Here is a 22,568-nt window from a genome sequence, read left to right on the forward strand (position 1 = left end):
TCTCTTGACTCAAAGCTGTAAGGATTGTCACCGCCGTACCCCAGAAACCTCACCTTTAGTAACTGACATAAGCCTCTAAAGTAGTTGTGCCAAGACAGCCCAGTCCTTTTCTTAATAAATATATATATATTATTATGTATACACTACTCTGTACAATGATGCAAAAGATGGTCATGCTAGAGTAGATACATTTTCATTTAAAACACAACAGAATATCAACATTTCCGTACTAACATTTCATACTCTTTGCGCTTTTCTGGATTGCTCACTGTATCCCATGCAGCTCTCAAAACCTTAAAGGCTTCTTCTGCTCGGGGGTGATTATTCTTGTCTGGATGAACCTTTTAAAAAGGTAAATAAAACAAAGTTTAGAGAACATAAAATAATAATAAACTGTTAGAAACTAACTCAATCAATAGCGATTAAGAAAGTAATAAAGACATAGACATGATAAATAGTCACATAAACTCCAGAAAGGAAATGTGAATACCTAGGTTGTCACAGATATATTTTCTGATAACCTCCAATTTTTTCAAATACATACAAGATGAAGGGCTGGTACCTGCTTATTGTGGCTTCTACAAATTATTCCTAAACCTGTTACCCTTAAACTTAAGACCATAACCCCTTGTTCTGGTGCTGCTCTTTTTGTAAAAAGTGTTTACAGTCTCAACTTAATTAAGCTCTTTAATATACTTAAAGGGCCATTATATTTAAAAACGTACATGCTCTAATTCTTTGGACAAGTAATTTTAAGACTAACAACTCTTTAATGCTGTGTTTAACCCCTGCAAAGAGGTTAAATACATAGTAGAAGTACAGAAGTGCTAGTCACACAGCTGAGACATGATACAGCTGTTGATTGGATCAACAGCATTTACTTCTACTGTGTGTTAAACCCCCTTATGGGGGTTAAACACATAGGGCCTGATGATCAAAGATTGTTCTGCTTGGAGATCTCTGTCATTTCTGTATCTAAAGGAGAGCCAAGCCCAGTGCAATATAGCACGGCATGAGGTTTTTTTTTTTTTAATCAAAGCTTTTTATTGAGGTATTTCAGATAATAACATACTTTTTGTGTTGACAAACTTATAGGATGCAAATAATAAATGTTCAGAGCAACATCAGACACGTTGCAATTAAAAAAAAAAAGAAACAAGAAGGAAATTACTTGTTTGACAAAGCTGGAGACAACAAATATACGTCTTACAGAATATAGGAAACTACTTTGTCTCTAACAGTGCAAATCTAAAGATGCCAAAAATGATAGTTTGATACCTCTTTTTAATATATAGGATAAGTTAATACTAGTACCTCTGGAATGTAAATTGCTGCCCATTAGAGTGATATTTTATAATGGTCCTTTGGTAGCTATAACATTCTCATTTTCTTATGAGAGGTGACATATTTCGATATTCTTGTGTGTGTAGGTGCAAAGTAGCGGATAAGCACCGCTGAAAAAGTTCACCAGATTGGGTGAACAATAATGAAATAATAGAGAGTCACCCCCTCCCTAGAGTAAATATATAGATATGAAATAACTAAATAGGTTTTACAACCTTGGAGCACTGCATTCAACAGCAGATAGGCGCCTCTTAAAGTTGAAGGGGAGGGGGGGGGAAGATGTGCAAATCAGAAAAAAACCCTTAAATCTAAAGGAAACAACCCAAGAGTCACTTTAAGCTGCATGACGATGACCAGCTCAAACCTACGTTAAAGGCTATGTATCCACAGTCGTACCACCAGTATATAGACATGTAATATCATAGCATAGACATACCAAAAACATGGGATATTTATAAAATTGAGGTTACCCTCTAGGTATGGGCCCTATACCCAAAGGTGGCTGTGTTATATTAATAAAGATGCAATCCCTAGTGATATATATACAAATAAGAATAGTAACATACAGTATAAGGATACCGCAATGCCATTAGTGCTAGTGTCTCTACATATATACTAAATTACATGACCATATGTACAGTTGCAGGAAATGTACAACTACGGTGCTTTGATAAAGTAGAATACTGGTAAAATAACGGTTTATGCATTAAATACACCAGTTTTCAGGATAAATTAAGGCTGACTCTACTCTGAGAAAAAATGTACTAGTCTGCTCTGCCAAAAAGGAGGTGTTAAAGTGAGCTGTCACAACATATAACGGTGAATAACAAGCCATAAGGACATTGTTACGTTAATGGATCCCCTGTGTATCGATGTCTAAAAACTGTCTTATCAATATGTAAGGACCTCAAAATGCCATGAGGAACATATAAATCCATCTAGGTTGAACATTCTGTTGAGAAGACCTTGGCTTAAGGCGAATTAAATCATAGCAACAGTCTCTCCTATAAAAACTAATTAGCAACCTCTCCCCATCGGGGTCAAGGAGGGTGAAATAATATATAGTAATTTATAACGGCTGTGTAAGTAGGTAACATAAGAATCCGCTGACTGCAAAACAAACAACTCTCAGCAGATAACGGATCACATATATGAGGAGGTATGATAAAACCTCTAAAAACTATACTGTGGTGTACTTTAAGAGAGGCAAGGTGGCAGCTTGTATGAGCAAGTCACAGCGTAATTATTAAGGCTAACAATTGCACATATATACTCTATTTTAGGATCACACATGTAGACTAATTAGAATATATCATAACGTCTAGCAAGGATCTCAACTTTCCAACTTAAAAAATATAGACATTTTAATGCCTTCACAGATTCCAATATACATTCTTAGGTAAAAGCAACACCCTCTGTGATGTCTTACATGCTAATAATGTGCAGAATAATAGTGTAATGAAGAGTCCCACTAAATTACATCTGATCCATCTGTAAGGCCAAAAACTGCCTTACAGCACCATAGTCTCTCAGTCGCATCCTGCTGATCTGGCTGCAGATAACTAGCCTCCCGGATCAAAAGGGCCTCTCACTAAGTCAATGCAATAACTGCCAGCCGTCTCGTGAGATCCAGCTGACACCATGTTCAGAGCTTGCGATGTAGGCATAGATATGCGTTCTCTCAATCCACCATCCCACACTGACAGGCACTCAGGCAGATCCCAACCCTCTGAAGCGAGAGCCCCAGGGTATATAGAGCCACTGCAGCTCCACGGGTTCACAAGGTCCCAATAAAGATCCGTTAAACTTACACTCACGTTCTGAAGCATGATGTCCCTGAGTGCGATATTGCTAGCTAGCAGCGAAGACTCATGTAGGTGCCGTGACTTAGGAGGCATGAACTGCTGTCTGGTGCTCTTGGGGGAATCCTTCTGCGCAACTAAGTGCGTAACTTTCTGTCCCTTGAGGGCAATCTCATCTTCCAGACCAGGTTCATTACAGGGTAAAGTAGAGCTCGTAAACATACTCGGCATAGTATCAATAAAGTCCACCTTAGACTCCACCGTCTGCTCCATACTCGCAAGAGGACAATTTCTGCCAGTCGGAAAATCTTCACCGCTCACTCTGTCTTGCGCCGGAATCAGCCGTTGCGTCATAATATTCCTCAAACTGGCCGATATGTCGTCAAAACCTGCCGACATCTGTAAACTAAGTCCCCGCAGAGCTTCAAGAATAGTAGAGGAACCATCCTCCATACTTGAAATCATAGCTTGAGTGAGCCGCAGAGTCCTGGGCACCTCCCAGTCTGCAACGGCTATTTGGGATAGAATCCGAGAGGTAGATGAACTAAAAACGTCCACAGATACTGTAAGAGCAATTCTGCTCGTTCAGGGTTAGTTTTGATGAATATTTGCGAGGTAGAGGTTCCAATTTTCTATTATAGTAAACAAATTTCAGCAGGAGCTCTGTGGAACACGTCCTCCCTGTTTAGCTGTTGGCTCCGCCCCCAGCACGGCATGAGTTTTATTACATTTACACTTTGCACATTATATTTTATATTACTTTACACTTGAGATTGGGTCCTTTCAGTATTATTACATTTAAACAGAAATAGAGCCTTGTTTTTTTTGTTTTTTTTTTAATTTACTTATTAAAATGTATATATATATATATATATATATATATATATATATATATATATATATATATATATATATATATATATATATATATATATATATATATATATATATTTCAAAAGTGTGACGTTTCGGGGGGACACTCCTGAGGAAGGGGAGTGTGTCACGCTTTTGAAATAAAGTACACTTTAAAAGACCAGTGAGTGCCGTCTCCTACTTGATATATTTGATATATTAAACCGCTGGCACCCTGGCAGTTGCCATTAAGGTGAGAGTGCTCATTATTGAATTATATATATATATATTTTAGTAGACAACCTAAGGTATTGATCTAGGCCCGTTTTGTATATTTCAAGCCACAATTTTGTCGCCAAATGCAATCATATTAAAAAAATTGTTAACATTCTCACAAACTTTGGCCTTCTCACTGAAATTATTTACATACCACTTGTGCAGTCATAACAAAAATGCATGTAAAAGCTTTTCTGGGATGCCCTTTGTTCAGAAATAGCAGACTTCTAAAATTCTCTGCAGTAACAGGGTTAATCAGGAAGCTTTTAAGGTTAATTTTCAGCTTTAGTGTAGTAATTACCCTCCAACCTGGCACCTCCCACCTACTGATTCCTACCTGATCCCTCCCAAACAGCGTTATTCCCTCTCTCACCCCCCACTGGTCACCACCATCTTAGTTGCTGGCAGACAGTCTGCCAATATGCAGATTTAGGGCTTTTTTTTTTTTTATATAATAATTTTTTTTCTGAATTTTTTCCAGAAACCCGTCTCTATCCTTCCCTCCCACACCACCAAAGGCGCCACCAAATGCAGATGCACACGACACAGAGTGATCAGCGCTCCCTTACCATATGACGGCAGATGCTTTCTGCCTCTGGCTGTGGTCTTAGCTGTCAGAGCGGAAAGCTGGGACTGCAGCATGAGGCAGAAGGTAGGACGTAGCTACTACGTCAACAGGGTACACTGGGCAAAGTACCCTGTGACGTAGTAGCTACGTCAAATAGGCACAAGGGGTTAATATACATTTAGATCCAGCAGTGATATTACAAATTCTGATTATGTTTTGAAAGTTTCTGTTTTACTTTAACAAATTAGGATCATACTTTGTATATTTTTGTGTATGTTTTACAACTTAAGCACTTTGTATTTTCTCTAATATAAACAGCTTCAGAAAGCGAGAGACAAGTCTTGTGAAACGCTGTAAGAATTTTAAACAAGCTGGTCCCAGATGACGTTTGCAGCGTAAACCCAATAACATGCCGCACATGATCAATAATAATTTGGCTCCTCACAGCGGAGCTGCTATAGTGACTGCATGCATGGAACTGACTATCTTGGCGCAGGTAGGTGCATCTGACCGGTAGTATTGCAAGTGGCAACTCAGCAGAGACAGGATTAGAACTCAGCGCTTTGGGTCCTCCTGTTTGTTAGAGTACCCCTTCTATTAGCTAAGCTCTCACACTAGCGTGCAGCACAGACTCCTAATAAAAGTTCAGAAGGCAACTTCAATTTTAGCCCATGACAAGGCATGATTGAGTGCTGCCTGACTGCTCTGGGAGGGTGGGATGAGGGAGCACAGTAAAAAGAAGCTAGTCAATCTAGTTAAAGGGACAGTACACTGTAAAATTGTTTTTCCATTAATGTATTTTAAATGACTTGTTATACCAACTGCAGAGTATAAAATATTTGTGAAATTTCATGCTTATTTGTGTTAATGAAGTAGCTGATTTTGTGCTTTGAAACCACAGCCTATTACAATGGGTTGAACTTAAAGGTGATATCAGATCTCATTATGTTCTAAGTTTGTGTAAACAGACTTGCTTCCTTATCTTTTATTTGGCTAGAACACCAAAGCTCAATACATACAGAGAACAATGGAAAATGATCATTTTATTACTTAAAGGGACATAATACTCATATGCTAAATCATTTGAAAGTGATGCAGTATAACTGTAAAAAGCTTACAGGAAAATATCACCTGAGCATCTCTATGTAAAAAAGGAAGATATTTTACCTCACAATTTCCTCAGCTCAGCAGAGTAAGTTCTGTGTAAAAAGTTATACTCAGCTGCTCCCAGCTGCAGGTAAAAATAAAAAAAAAATGAAGAAATGAACAGCAGCCAATCAGCATCAGCAGTGCTGAGGTCATGAACTCTTACTGTGATCTCATGAGATTTGACTTAACTCTCATGAGATTTCATAGTAAGCTTCCTTTACTTGATTGGTGAAATAATATGAGAGTTCACGAGGCTCATCCTTTCAGCTGTCCCAGGACAGACACACTAAAATGCTGCTTAGAAATCCTTTACAATGGGAGGTGGCTTCTGAGGAACTTTTGAGGTAAAATATCTTTCTTACATAGAGAGGTTCCGGTGATATTTTCTAGTCAGCTTTTTACAGCTATGCTGCATCACTTTCAAGTGTTTAAACATTTGGGTATTATGGCCCTTTAACTATCCTGCATCCCACTGAGAGTTTAATCTCTTCTGCTGGCTGTGTATACTTAGGCTATTCAATAGCCTATACTCCAGTATTAATTTGTTCAGTGTAGGTGGCGATACCACAGGCTAAATTAGCTATTTCAAATGCTGAAATAGGAGTAAAGGAGCTACTAGTAACCAATTTAATACACTCTAGCAGGTTAAAAGGATCATTGGGAATATTTTAAAGGGGAGAAAATTTTTGGGTGAACTGTCCCTTTAAGGCCACATGTTGTCTGTGTGGGTTTAGCAGCAGGAGCTGCAGCGCTAATTCAGCTTGTTTGTTTTGACAAATTTATAGCAGCACTTCCCTGCCCTCTCTCTCCCCCCTGCTCCTTATATGGGCTTAGGTGAATGACCTTTAACCCATTGAGGTTTTGTAATCTGTGAGTCTCATTGGTGGGAATAAGAAAGCACATCATATCAGTTTTGTTTTCCTCAGACTTGTTTTCCTCAGACTTTAGTACTTACAGGTCAGTAATGCTGTGCTTATGTACCTCACATATGTATACTTCCTATTTGCAGGAACATTTTTACAATGCCTGAAACCAAATAAGCCCCATCTAAATTAAAGATTTCAGATACTACTTAGTTGTCCCTTCTGTATTAAACAAATGTATATGTTATGTCTAGTAGTACTTGAAAGTGCATACTTTGTGTGTATGTTGTGTATCTACATGTATGTGCATGCTGTGAAATGTGTCTGGTGTATGTTGTGTGTATGCAACTATGCATGTATATGTATGCTATGTAGTGTGTGTATGTTGTGTGCCTGCATCTATGTGATGCTGTGTATGTGGTATGTGTATGTTGTGTGTCTGCATGTATGTGAATGCTGTGTACTGTGTCTGCTGTGTATATAGTTTGTGAATGTTGTGTGTCTGCATGTATGTGCATGCTGTGTAGTGTGTGTATGTTGAATGTCTGCATGTATGTGGTGTATGGTGTGTGTCTGCATGTATGTGTATATGGTGTGTGTATATTTAGAGTCCGTATAACAAAGATGGTATTACCTTTAGTTTATCAAATACTCTGGAACTGCATAGTATGGTAATAGTAGCACAGCACATGTAATAGATTTATTTAAATGTCTACAGTATAATCCTTTAGATCTGCATAGCGTGACAAGAGCAGCATAGTTTGAGGTTGACACAGTCGCTAGTCTAAGTAGTAATGATGGTATTCCCTGTAGCTTATTCCTTCTAGCTTATCACTTACAAATCTACGATCTAGACGATGATCTAACAACAGTAATTTACATTATGTAAATATGACATGAAGTTGAATACCAATTGCTTAAAAAGTTTTTCTTATGCGTATTTGGTAGATGCCTATGTTAGTTGCACTGTAGTGTTCTGTATGGTATTGAAATGTTTTTTTTGTTGCTGTATCTTAGTTACGGTTCTTTTTGTACTTTGATTATTGCAGTTGGCCCACACAGGCTTCCATAGCGCTGCTCGGCGCATGCGCAGTTGCTTCGGGGAGACGCTACCGGAAGTCTCATTGGGCAGATCTGGATGTGTTATTTAATAAGGTATGTACACTATGTTCTTAATGTTTGATAAAGGGGGAAACCCCGAAACGTTACTGTTATTAAAAATCACTAAGGTGGACTGACTAAGACCTATGAGTGCGGTCACTATTTTGAAATTATATATATATATATATATATATATATATATATATATATATATGGCACAAGATTTACAGGATATTCTTTACATGTAGATGATGTTTTTTATTTTATTTAGAATTTAAATGTATATGGTTTTTAAACCATTCCCCATCCCTGTTCCTGCCCACCACATATCACACTTTTCACTTTTGCCCTAAAATTCTTTAGAATTTGGAAATGTTGGGAGGTATGGTATTGTACAAAAAATTTCAAGTGCCACTGCCTTTTTTTTTATTAACTTCTGTGACGCATAACATATTTGATTCCATTGCATTCCTAGTGTTTAGTTGTAGTGTTTAGCATTCCTGTGTTTAGTTGTAACCACAGCAAAGGCAGCTAATTTGATTTTAACTATTTTGTGGTTTATATTTTTATGCTCCCAGAGTGTACTGGTCATTGAGAAACACGTACATTAAGATTCTGTAGTGTTAAATACAAGTTCAATCACAAACCGCGTTTTTTTGGGTCGAAAACCGCAATTTATTTTTTCGAAACCGCACAGCCCTAATGCAAACTGAGAATTTTATCAGCCCCAGGGGATCTCTAGTTACCTTCTCTCTCCCCTGTGAAATTCTATATCTCAGAGAGCTTCATTACTTTCTATGGAAGGCATCTCATCTAGCTGGGACTTCCAGGTTCTGCTATTTTTTTCTTATTGAATTCAGAGAGTTCAGATCCTGTGAAGTCTGCACTATCATTTCTCTCCAAACTAGAGAATCTTTGCTTATCGGGCCCATAGAAAGTAATGAAGCTCTCTGGGAAACTGAAACAGTCAGTTTTTTAGTATTATTTCAAATCGAATAAATGGAAAGTGCAATGCAATTTGTGAAGGATACATATATATATATATATATATATATATATATATATATATATATATATATATATACAAAGTATGATCCTAATTTGTTAAAGTTACACAGAAAATGTGAACATATAATCAGAATTTGTAAAATCACAATCCTAAATACACGGATATATACAAAATAAAATATGAAATAGAAAGTGCAAAGTTTAAATGTAACAAAACTTAATTAGAAGTGTAAAGTAATATAAAATACAAAGCACGACGTGTAAATGCAGCAGAACTGTCATGTCATGCAGTGCTATACTGCACTGGGCTTGTCTCTTCTTCACATACAGAAATGCAGGGAATGCGCCTTGCAGAGGTATAGCAAAACCTCCCTAGAATTTTACTAAGGATCTTGCAGTGCTGGAGGATCATTTTAGATCATCTCACCTGAGTGGAGAGCTTTAGATCATCAGGCCCATTGTGTTAAAGGGGTTGCTAGTCTTATAATTACATGCTAACAAATTAGGGCATGTAATAGACTATAATGGCCTTTAAACATTTCTATCAAATCCACGCTTTCCCATTTCTCCTCTAAGCTATACATATTTAGGTCAGTAAGTCTTTTGAGAATCACACATGATAAAACACAAAAGCAGTTAAGCAAATACTTACAAGCACAGCCAGCTGTCGATATGCCTTTTTGAGTTCTGCCTCAGAAGCATTCATTTCTACACCCAACACCTGAAATGGATTTAACTCTTCTTCTGGTATATCAGTCATAGTCAGCAGACGCTCCACTTCCTCCCCTGGCTGATATCTGTTAGATCTTGTACTTGTAGACCCTGCTGATGTCCAAGATCTCCCTTTATCTGTCCTTATTTTTGCTGTCCATTTCTTAAGTTGATTTAAAAGAAGACTACAAGTCCTGTTCTTTGTTGCCATCACCCATATCCTCTGCAGTGTCAACATGATCTGTGTTCCCCATTTACTGTCCCCTCCCACTCTGCTCAATGCTCTCTTTATGTACTGCCAACAAAGCTGAGCACAGCCCACTGCAAGCATAAAAATCAGGAAGAGTACGGCACGCAACATTTTCAGCATACGGAGAAGCCACAGTCCAAAAGAACAAGTCAATATCCAGGATTTTTTAGCAAAATGTTGTGTCCATTGACCAAAAGACTGCATTTGTATTTTTAAATGGCCTAGATCATGAGCTGGAAGCCACACCTTGATGTACAAAAGTGTGCCCAATGTTTCAACATTCTCACCAATCCAATGCACAAGACCTATAAGAAAGTTGACAAAAAATGTAGAAGCATGGACCAAGAACTGTGGAAGCATGGTTTTCAGCGGTTGTCTATCTTCACCCTGGCCCTTTTTACGTCCAGTTTTGTGCTTTCCACCAACAGAATGAGGACTGCGGCCATCCCTTCTGATCTCCTCCTTTGTACTTATACGATTTTTTCCCCTACTACCTCCCTTTCTTCCACTAGTTACTTTCAAAGAATCATCCTCTGTTTCAAATGGTCTATCAGAGCCTAAATCTTCTCCCTCCCCATCCAATGGCCTCTGCTGGTATGAAGAGAAATGGTGACACCCTCGGCTACAGGTACGATCTCCAATTTCAGAGTATGTGGCACCAGGTGGATCTAAGTTTTCCATGGCACATCCACAGTCAGATTGCACAAGTAGTGGTGATTCACAACCAACAGATCCCGTGTTTTCTTGCATTTGTCAGTTTACCTTCTCACTTAATCCACCTGCTAAATCTTCTTCAGACACCTCTCTAGAAATAAATTCTTTAGTCCATAGATCTGCTTTTTCAAAGTAGTCCTGAGATAGATCAAACTCACCAGAATTTAAGTTTTGTAACCAATTCTGAACATTAAATTGTTTGTTTGCACATCTCCCTGATGTCATATTGGGGTTTCCTGTTCCATTTTGTTCTCTACTGTTCCCTGCAACTGTTCCCTGGCATAAAGAAATGTTTTCCATGTGTCCACATCGCCACTATGACTAGAAGCGGTTTTTATTGTGTTTGCTGCATTTCCTTGTGAGTGCTTCTCCATGTTTAAATCCCTCATAGGGGTGCGAGCCAGGCTTTATGTTACTGCATTCATTGTAGGTTCTTTATCCTTGAAAAACAAAAGTAGTAAAATAAAAAGTTATACAATTAGAAAAGCAATATAAGGTTATAATTCAATAACTAGTAAAAAATATGCTTCTCACATTGATGTTAGGAACACAATTTACATTTGCTCCCTGACAGAATGGCCTGTAATCTTGCGAATATTAATAATATCACATTAATAATGCATTTTCTATTTTGATGCCTTTATGATCATTCTTATTACTAAATGTGTTAGCAACAAGACCTGGAATTATAAACCATTCTTCAAAACTAAAGAGAGACATACAGACTATACACCAATGTCTTGCAAAAGCCCAAGAGGAGCTCTATCAATATTGCTTGACCACACTAGGTTTAGCGCGCAAATTGATATTACAAGTCCATGGTTAAACTGAGTAACCAGAGAATGTTTAGCGCCCCCTATACTTTTAATGGATATTGCAACAGCATTAAACATTGCTCATAAGATGAAAGGTATTTATTTGCTCTTGAAAGCAACATATAATAGCTCTAGAAAAAATAGCGTGACTTGAAGTAAAATGTTAGGACTACAAAAAAACAAGTTTTACAAAAAAATTAAAATAAAATATTACACTCATCTTGACATATACATATACAGACACCTTGACATATACCATATAACTTTTAAACAAATGTAATGTTTTTTTTAATAAAAATACCTATGTTCTTCACTTAGAAGTAAACATTTTTAAATATATATATATACATATACACACACACACACACACACACACACACACATATATACACATATATACACACACACATCTATACAGTCGTTTGCAAAAGTTTAGGCACCCCTGACAATTTCCATGATTTTCATTTATAAATAATTGGGTGTTTGGATCAGCAATTTCATTTTGATCTATCAAATAACTGAAGGGCACAATAATATTTCAGTAGTGAAATGAAATTTATTGCATTAACAGAACATGTGCAATATGCATCAAAACGAAATTAGACAGGTGCATAAATTTGGGCACCCCAACAGAAATATTGCATCAATATTTAGTAAAGCCTCCTTTAGCAGAAATAATAGCCTCTAGACGCTTCCTATAGCCTGTAATAAGTGTCTGGATTCTGGATGAAGGTATTTGGGACCATTCCTCCTTGCAAAACATATCCAGTTCAGTTAGGTTTGATGGTTGCCGAGCATGGACAGCCCACTTCAAATCATCCCACAGATTTTGAGTGATATTCAGGACTGAGATGGCCATTCCAGAACATTGTACTTGTTCCTCTGCATAAATGTCAGAGTAGATTTTGAGCAGTGTTTTGGGTCGTTTTCTTGTTAAAATATCCAGCCCCAGGGTAACATCAACTTTGTGACAGATTCCTCAACATTATTCTCAAGTATCTGCTGATAATGAGTGAAACCCATGCGACCCTCAACTTTAACAAGATTCCCAGTACCGGCACTAGCCACACAGCATCCACTAAATTTTACTGTGGGTAGCAAGTGTTTGTCTTGGAAAGCTGGATTCTTTTGCCGCCATGCATAACGCCCCTTGTTATGACCAAATAACTCAATCTTTGTTTCATCAGTCCACAGCACCTTCTTCCAAAATGAAACTGGCTTGTCCAAATGTGCATTTGCATACCTCAAGCGACTCTGTTTGTGGCGTGGGTGCAGAAAAGGGTTCTTCCGCATCACTCTCCCATACAGCTTCTCCTTGTGCAAAGTGCGCTGAATTGTTGAACGATGCACAGTGACACCATCTGCAGCAAGATGATGTTGTAGGTCTTGGAGGTGCTCTGTAGGCTGTTTTGACTGTTCTCACCATCCTTTGCCTCTCCGACAATTTACTTGGCCTGCCACTTCTGGCATTAACAAGAACTGTGCCTGTGGTCTTCCATTTCCTCACTATGTTCCTCACAGTGGAGACTGACAGCTTAAATCTCTGCGATAGTTTTTTGTAGCCTTCCCCCAAACCATAATGTTGAAAAATCTTTGTTTTCATGTCATTTGTGAGTTGTTTTGAGGCCCCCATGTTGCCACTCTTCAGAGGAGAGTCAAAGAGAAAAACAACTTGCAATTGCCCACCTTAAATACCTTTTCTCATGATTGGATGCACCTGTCTATGAAATTCAAGTCATAATGGGCTCACCAAACCAATTGTGTGTTCCAATTCATCATTGCTAGGTAGTTACAGGCATTCAAATCAACAAAATGACAAGGGTTCCCAAATTTATGCATATGTCTAATTTTGTTTTGATGCATATTGCACATTTTCTGTTAATCCAATAAACCTCATTTCACTACTGAAAAATTACTGTGTCCTTCAGTTATTTGATAGATCAAAATGAAATTGCTGATCCAAACGCCCAATTATTTATAAATGAAAATCATGGAAATTGACACATGAAAAAGGAGCTCCGGTGCTGAGAGGGATACACCCAGGAGTCCTATAGAAATCCCACATCATTTTAAAAAGGGGATAAGCTGCTCAAAGTAGATAAGGAGTGCCGAGCCCAACCAAGACCTTATCTACCATAGAAATGAGAAATCCACACGCCACACTTCTCTTAATAGCCATGGGGCATATCATTTTTTATTAGTCTGCCTAATGTGAGGGACAGTCCTATGTTCCTTATTGGCGCTCTATTTTCTAGAAGCATAGTGACAGTTTACAGTTAATATAGGGTTGTGTGAAGTTCCAATATGGCAGCGAGTATTAGTCTGGTACAGTGGGCAGTATGTATATGGCCGCGAGTATTAGTCCGGTACAGTGAGCAGTATGTATATGGCCACGAGTATTAGTCCGGTACAATGGGCAGTATGTATATGGCCACGAGTATTAGTCTGGTACAGTGGGCAGTATGTATATGGCCGCGAGTATTAGTCCAGTACAATGGGCAGTATGTATATGGCCGCGAGTATTAGTCCGGTACAATGGGCAGTATGTATATGGCCGCGAGTATTAGTCTGGTACAGTGGGCAGTATGTTTCATGTGAGACTGCTCTAGTCATATCGGACTTGTTAGTCGCCGGTAACAATATCTCATAAAGATTTTTGTAAAACAATCGTAGGTCGCTTAGTGACAGTGCCAGTCAGTCCCAATAACCCAGCAGCCTGGGAAGAAGGTGTCTCTACCGGCTCCTTGCTGCTGTAGAAAAGTTGCTGGTGGTCCGGGACCGGCTCCTTCCATTGGCCCCGCCCCCCATAAAAACCGCAAACTGTCGCGGTTAATCGCCCAGCCCTAATATAAATATATATATATATATATATATTATACACACACAAATCTTTGGAGGCTTTTCTTGAGCATTATTTTGCAATGTAGTTTTATGTATGTATGTATTTGGTACTTGTAAAGCACGGCTAATCACCCATAAGGGTCTTAAGGCGCTGCTCATTTTATCGACCTCGGAAAGATAAAAGGCTGAGTGGACCTTGCTGGGGATTGAACCTGCAACCCTTGGGTTGCTACAGAGCTCAGCCACAGTGCCTTAGCATACTGAGCTATCTGTCCGGCTTCCAGAGATAACTCTCAAGTAAAAAAAATGCCTTTTTAAAAGTCTGAGGGACCTTGTGCTACTGACAAGACATATTATATCTTCTCGCCAGAGCAGAGAGGTTTAGATCATCACGTCCTTAAACGTATACACATTTGCTAGTAAATCTTCCCCTGTCACTTCTGCCCTGTGAATGTATACCGTTGTGCTATATAAGGAGGTGCGCTATTATATATTTCAGGATTTCAAAGTACTGCATCTACTATAAAGAAAGGTCAAGGCACTGTTGTGCTAAGGATGCACACATTCCAAAAATTACAGATTTCAAGTCATTTAGAAATCAAATTTGAAAATTCATTTGATTTGCCTGTGACTCAAAAAAATATATCTTTCAAGAGTTTTTGATCAATAAATTATATAATTGACAATTTTAACTTTTTTTTAGTCTCCATTCTAATTCTTTATGACATGAAACACCCTACTTTAGAATCCTTACTCAACTGAATAAATCATACTAATGAAACCAGTTACAAGGCAAAGCACTTAGTTAAATACAAATTCTGTTAAATAGGCGTGCATCTTTTAGGCATTAAATGTTTTGATATTAATAGAAAATTACATGGAAATATTTAAACACATTTACCATTTGTGTTGTTTTTCTTCTTAGAATGCTTCTAGTAAATCAATCTCGCATGCCAATGTTAGACATCAGAGGACATATCAAAACTGTTCTCCATTTTGGTAATAAGTAGTTTAGAATGCCTAAAAACTGCATATCAGTGTGTGTATATAGATTTTTGTTGTATTAGTTTGGGACATAAGGGATAGAAAGGTCAAAATTTAAATGTACATGTGTACATTTAATGTGAAATAGAAGCATTTCTGCAATATACTTTCATAGCAAAAATGCTTCTAGTAAAAGGTATGTTTCTGCAGCATACGCACATATCCCATGAGAGCCTGTGCAAGTGTTCAAACACCACACCTTTTTAGAGAGTCAGTGGTGGCTTGTATGACACAAATTATGTCTTAGCAGACGCAATACACACCATCTTCAGCTTTCTGAGCTTACTGGTGCACAGGCCCTCACAGGATATGTGTGTACGCTACAGAAAAACAGTAATAACTTATACTAGGAAGATTTTTGCTAATGGAAATATATTGGGAAAATGCATTTTCACATTTTTTAATTTTAACCTTTCTATTCCTTTAACCCCTTAACGACCGAGGACGTGCAGGGTACGTCCTCTAAAGCCTTGTTTCTCAACAGCTGGGCCGTGGCCCAGTACCGGGCCGTGAGAGCCCTGCTGGTGGGCCCTGACCTGTCATGCCCCCACTGCACACTCTTACCCCACTGCAAACCAGGTGCAGATTGAGACCAATCAAGGCCCCAGGAACACTGTCTCACACAGACCAAAAATTATTAAATTGTATGCAAATGAACATGGTAACCTTCCTGCCCCGAACAGGCCCCTCATTCTCCAGAGCCAGGACCCCCAACATGAAGGGCCAGAGAAAGGGCACCTAACCTCCAGGGCCAGACCCCACACTCCATGGCCCTCACAGCGACAGACCCCTGCCAGGGCCCCCACTAAACCCACACTTATTTGCTTAGTTACTGATAGGGCAACTGAAAACTCCAGCTTAAGGAATGCACCAAGATCCGTGGAGATACCATTTGTGTGCCCCCCTACTTGCTGGTCCCTCATCCCTATTTGCCTAGCTGATCAGCCCACCCCTGCTGCTCACTATATATATATATATATATACATACATATATATATATATATAGATAGATAGATAGATAGATAGATAGATATGTATGTATATAAATATATATATATAAATAAACTACTGGGCCCCGGACATGTCTAGCTAAAATTTAACGGGCCTTGAGGTCACTTTGGTTGAGAACCACTGCTCTAAAGGATGTCAGTTAACGACCAAGGACGTACCCTGCACGTCCTCGGTGTGGAAAGCAGCTGGAAGCGATCCTGCTCGCTTCCAGCTGCTTTCCGGTTATTGCAGCGATGCCTCGATATCGAGGCATCCTGCAATAACACTGTCTGGCCATCCGATGCAGAGAGAGCCACTCTGTGGCCCTCTCTGCACCGGACATCGATGGCCGGTATCGTTGGTGGGTGGGAGCCGACTTGGGAGGCGGGTGGGCGGCCATCGGTGAAACGTGTAAGGTGGAGGGGGGCGGGATCGGAAGCGGAGCCGACGGGGGCGCGCACGGGCACGCGCGTGCACGGGGGTGGCGGGTGAGCGCGTGCACTGGGCGGGAGCGGTTGGGAACCGCTACACTACAGAAAAAAGTTAAAAGAAAAGTTAAAAAAAAATGAAATAAACTTTTTTTTTTTTTAAGCATCTAAGGGATCTGGAAGGGGTGGGGGGAAATCTACACTACAGAAAAGGGACATTTTTTTTTTAAAGTACCCAAGATGGCGCACATTAAGTCAGAGGGGGAGGGTTAGAGAGCTGTTTGGTGGGGGATCAGTGAGGTTGGGGGCTAAGGGGGATCCCTACACAGAAGCATATGTAAATATGCTAACAAAAAATGCACAAAAAAGCCCAAATATACCTTTTATTTTAGTACTGGCAGAGTTTCTGCCAGTACTTAAGATGGCGGGGACATTTGTGGGGTAGGGAAGGGAAGAGAGATGTTTGGGAGGGATCAGGGGGTCTGATGTTTCAGGTGGGAGGCTGATCTTTACACTAAAGCTAAAATTAACCCTGCAAGCTCCCTACAAGCTACCTAATTAACCCCTTCACTGCTAGCCATAATACACGTGTGATGCGCAGCGCCATTTAGCAGCATTCTAATTACCAAAAAGCAACGCCAAAGTCATATATGTCTGCTATTTCTGAACAAAGGGGATCCCAGAGAAGCATTTACAACCATTTGTGCCATAATTGCACAAGCTGTTTGTAAATTATTTCAGTGAGAAACCTAAAATTGTGAAAAATTTTACTTTTTTTTTAATTTGATCGCATTTGGCGGTGAAATGGTGGCATGAAATATACCAAAATGGGCCTAGATCAATACTTGGGGTTGTCTACTACACTACACTAAAGCTAAAATTACCCCAAAAAGCTCATTACATGCTCCCTAATTAACCCCTTCATTGCTGGGCATAATACACGTGTGGTGCGCAGTGGCATTTAGCGGCCTTCTAATTACCAAAAAGCAATGCCAAAGCCATATATGTCTGCTATTTCTGAACAAAGGGGATCCCAGAGAAGAATTTACAACCATTTATGCCATAATTGCACAAGCAGTTTGTAAATAATTTCAGTGAGAAACTGAAAGTTTGTGAAAAAATTTGTGAAAAAGTGAACAATTTTTTGTATTTGATCGCATTTGGCGGTGAAATTGTGGCATGAAATATACCAAAATGGGCCTAGATCAATAATTTGGGATGTCTTCTAAAAAAAAATATATACATGTCAATGGATATTCAGGGATTCCTGAAAGATATTAGTGTTCCAATGTAACTAGCGCTAATTTTGAAAAAAAATGGTTTGAAAATAGCAAAGTGCTACTTGTATTTATGGCCCTATAAGTTACAAAAAAAGCAAAGAAGATGTAAACATTGGGTATTTCTAAACTCAGGACAAAATTTAGAAACAATTTAGCATGGGTGTTTTTTGGTGGTTGTAGATATGTAACAGATTTTGGGGTTCAAAGTTAGAAAAAGTGTGTTTTTTTCCATTTTTCCTCATATTTTATAATTTTTTTTATAGTAAATGATAAGATATGATGAAAATAATGGTATTTTTAGAAAGTCCATTTAATGGCGAGAAAAACGGTATATAATATGTGTGGGTACAGTAAATGAGTAAGAGGAACATTTCAGCTAAACACAAACACCGCAGAAATGTAAAAATAGCCTTGGTCCCAAACGGACAGAAAATGGAAAAGTGCTCTGGTCACTAAGGGGTTAAGCTTGTGTGCACGGTTGTTGACAATGTGTCACTGTGTTTGTATGATCACTTGGAGCAACCTTAGTCTGAGGACATCCCACTTAGGAATGGATTATATAATTGAGACTACACGTTTCAACACTATGACTCGTTTTCTTTACGGTAAGCACAGGGGAGCACTCAAGAAAGTTTCCAAATACTTTGTGCTACCTACTTTAGCACACGTATAAGTTGTGTATTGCACTAGACCTACTTTAGCACACGTATAAGTTGTGTATTGCACTAGACCCACTTTAGCACACGTATAAGTTGTGTATCGCACTAGACCCACTTTAGCACACGTATAAGTTGTGTATCGCACTAGACCCACTTTAGCACACGTATAAGTTGTGTATCGCACTAGACCCACTTTAGCACACGTATAAGTTGTGTATCGCACTAGACCTACTTTAGCACACGTATAAGTTGTGTATTGCACTAGACCTACTTTAGCACACGTATAAGTTGTGTATTGCACTAGACCCACTTTAGCACACGTATAAGTTGTGTATTGCACTAGACCTACTTTAGCACACGTATAAGTTGTGTATCGCACTAGACCCACTTTAGCACACGTATAAGTTGTGTATCGCACTAGACTCACTTTAGCACACGTATAAGTTGTGTATCGCACTAGACCCACTTTAGCACACGTATAAGTTGTGTATCGCACTAGACCCACTTTAGCACACGTATAAGTTGTGTATCGCACTAGACCTACTTTAGCACACGTATAAGTTGTGTATTGCACTAGACCTACTTTAGCACACGTATAAGTTGTGTATTGCACTAGACCTACTTTAGCACACGTATAAGTTGTGTATTGCACTAGACCTACTTTAGTACACGTATAAGTTGTGTATTGCACTAGACCTACTTTAGCACACGTATAAGTTGTGTATTGCACTAGACCTACTTTAGCACACGTATAAGTTGTGTATTGCACTAGACCTACTTTAGCACAAGTATAAGTTGTGTATTGCACTAGACCTACTTTAGCACACGTATAAGTTGTGTATTGCACTAGACCTACTTTAGCACACGTATAAGTTGTGTATTGCACTAGACCTACTTTAGCACACGTATAAGTTGTGTACTGCACTAGACCCACTTTAGCACACGTATAAGTTGTGTATTGCACTAGACCCACTTTAGCACACGTATAAGTTGTGTATTGCACTAGACCCACTTTAGCACACGTATAAGTTGTGTATTGCACTAGACTGCACTAGACCCACTTTAGCACACGTATAAGTTGTGTATTGCACTAGACCCACTTTAGCACACATATAAGTTGTGTATTGCACTAGACCCACTTTAGCACACGTATAAGTTGTGTATTGCACTAGACCCACTTTAGCACACGTATAAGTTGTGTATTGCACTAGACTCACTTTAGCACACGTATAAGTTGTGTACTGCACTAGACCCACTTTAGCACACGTATAAGTTGTGTATTGCACTAGACCCACTTTAGCACACGTATAAGTTGTGTATTGCACTAGACCTACTTTAGCACACGTATAAGTTGTGTATTGCACTAGACCTACTTTAGCACACGTATAAGTTGTGTATTGCACTAGACCCACTTTAGCACACATATAAGTTGTGTATTGCACTAGACTCACTTTAGCACACGTATAAGTTGTGTATTGCACTAGACCCTGCGTACGTACGGTGTGTCTGTGACCAGCACCACTGCTATGGATACTGCTGCCTGGGTACAATAATTATACATCTGCTGACAGAGCCTGAGCCCGGAAATTGCATATAGTGAAGGTATGCCAGAAACCAGCTGTGTGCTGGAGCCACATAGGGAACACACACACACACTTCGCAGCGGAGTCCTTACCCAGCGCAATGACTCCAGAAGGAGAGCGGTCAGCGCTCCCCTCTATACCCCACGGGTCATCACAAGACTCACAACCCCAGGCCTCTCCCTGCTGATGCCAAGCAGGGGCACACAACACAGCACAGCACCACTTCCGGGAGAAACGGATAGTACGTAAGCACGTTGGCGTGGTAACAATGTCATCACGACACGCTGGCCAACGTCCTCAAGTTCCTGATTGTGTACTGCAGTGAGAGTGCGTTAGAGAAACCGGGTACAGAGCCAATTCTGTGCTGTGGGTGCTATATCAGTGACTGGATCCACAGTTCAGGGTGTCAGTGTGATGTTATCATACTTTGTTGATCCTTTACTGTAGTCTTCAGAGGGACAGGGAAGTGTGAATATGTAGAATAACATCAGCTAAGTCTAAACGTTTTAAAAAAACAAATTAACATAATTTTTAATGTATACTGTTAATATGCAGTGCATTTTTTGCAGTTAAATCCAGTAAGGAAAAGAGCAGAGTTAGCGTTGAGGAGTCAGATGGGTACATTTCAAGTTCTGAGAATTAGAAAATCGTCAATTTTCAGAGCTAAATTACATGGAAAATAAATAATGACAGTTTGCTACGGAGTTGTTTAATTGTACACAACTAGACATTTTATCAAAATCTGAAGGTCTCCCTTTAATAGCAACTCAAAATAATTAAAAATCCTTGTGCTTATAACCTGGCTGTTGCACACTGACAGCAAGCCCCATTTTCCTGTTCTCTATTAAAATGGTCGCAGTTAATTGCAATATGTTTGCAAGCAGCCAGCTATTTTTTCATTCTACAACCCATCAAGACATTAACATTACTCAATGGCATGTGAACCCTTACTCTACATGAGCTGGGAATCCCTGTGCAACTTAAAAAACATTTCCAAATCAGCAATTGAGAACAGTAATATTGTGATATTTGGTGTACATTACAATACATGTAAAAGACATTTTTCGTATATTCAAAGTATGTGGGATAGATCACACTGACAAAGTTCACAAAGATGTGATACACTATTACTAAATTCGAGTACTGCTGTCCTTCCTGAGCCATCCTGATTCCTAACTGGAGAACTTCTATAGCTGTTTTTTAATTTTATAATAATTTCATATAATAAAATTGTTTATATTTTTGATAATTTCATGTATTTGATTGATGTATACTTGTGTCTCTCTTCTTTCTATTTCTGTCTTATCTAAAATATGAAAGTTCTCCAGATATTGATTGGGATGTAACACTTTCTTTGCATAAGATTACATTATAAAGTCAATATCAAATTGAAATTGACTGGCTAGAGTATGACATTTTAAACAACTTTCCTGATTACTTCTATTATCAATTTTGCTTAGTTCTCTTGGTATCCTTTGTGAAAGAGTAATCCTAGGTGAGCTCAGGAGCGCGAATGTGTCTATAGCCATCTGGCAGCAGTGTTATAAAATGTTGCAAATACTGCTGCCATCAACTGCTAAAGAGACATGAACAATCCTAAACTCCTATCAACCTACCTATCCAACAATGGATACCAAAAGAACAAAGGACATTTGATAATAAATGTAAATTGGAAAGTTGTTTAAAATTGTGTGCTACCTGAATCATGAATGTTTAATTTTGACTTTAATGTCCCTTTAACACCTTAATGACCAGCGCGGGTCGTTTAGCCCTTAAAGACCAATGCGGTACCCTGTACAGCGGCTTTATCCTTGGCTGTTAGCGAGCCTCACTTGTTACTGTTAGCACGCCTGAGCTATATCTGCATGCCTCAGAAGTGAAGCAGTGCAGAAATATTGTAATGGAGGACACTCCAGGCTAGCGATTGCAGGGATATGGTGTCCCTGTGATCCCAGTGTGGTTCGTGCCTTCATTCATAAGATACGCTCTGTGATCAGTGTGTATCTCATGCTGCTGCTTGAAGCCTGCATGTGAGGCTAGCAGCAGCAGTACAGTAACGGTCAAAAATGACAATTACAGTATAAACAATCACTGTGACAGCCAGTCACAGTGATTGTATATTTAAAATGGAGCCTAGATACTAGCATGCCGCAATGCATTCTGGAATGAGGCTCAGTAGCCAATGACTGGATGCCTCAGGAGTGAGACAGTCTAGTGATGCACAAAACAGTGACCCATGGTTATGTAATCACTGTGACAGCCAGTCACAATGATCACATATAACAATGTT

The 22,568-nt window shown here is 39.1% G+C and overlaps 1 protein-coding gene and 1 long non-coding RNA gene across 2 annotated transcripts in view; one reads left to right on the forward strand and one right to left on the reverse strand.

Moving 5' to 3' along the window:
- Positions 1 to 20,512, reverse strand: part of DNAJC14 (DnaJ heat shock protein family (Hsp40) member C14) — a 48,315-nt gene extending 27,803 nt beyond the window's left edge. Inside the window, exons 1-3 of the mRNA XM_053708132.1 lie at positions 20,371 to 20,512; positions 9,616 to 11,078; positions 235 to 341 (exon numbers count right to left, since the gene is read on the reverse strand). Of these exons, the coding sequence (XP_053564107.1) occupies positions 235 to 341; positions 9,616 to 10,674 (1,166 nt within the window). The 5' untranslated portion in view covers positions 10,675 to 11,078; positions 20,371 to 20,512. The remainder of the gene's footprint in view (positions 1 to 234; positions 342 to 9,615; positions 11,079 to 20,370) is intronic.
- Positions 5,177 to 22,568, forward strand: part of LOC128654282 (uncharacterized) — a 35,166-nt gene continuing 17,774 nt past the window's right edge. The window contains exons 1-2 of the long non-coding RNA XR_008401437.1: positions 5,177 to 5,338; positions 7,904 to 8,009. This is a non-coding gene — a long non-coding RNA (uncharacterized LOC128654282). The remainder of the gene's footprint in view (positions 5,339 to 7,903; positions 8,010 to 22,568) is intronic.

Source organism: Bombina bombina, chromosome 3 (assembly GCF_027579735.1).
Source record: "Bombina bombina isolate aBomBom1 chromosome 3, aBomBom1.pri, whole genome shotgun sequence".
Lineage (NCBI taxonomy): Eukaryota > Metazoa > Chordata > Amphibia > Anura > Bombinatoridae > Bombina > Bombina bombina.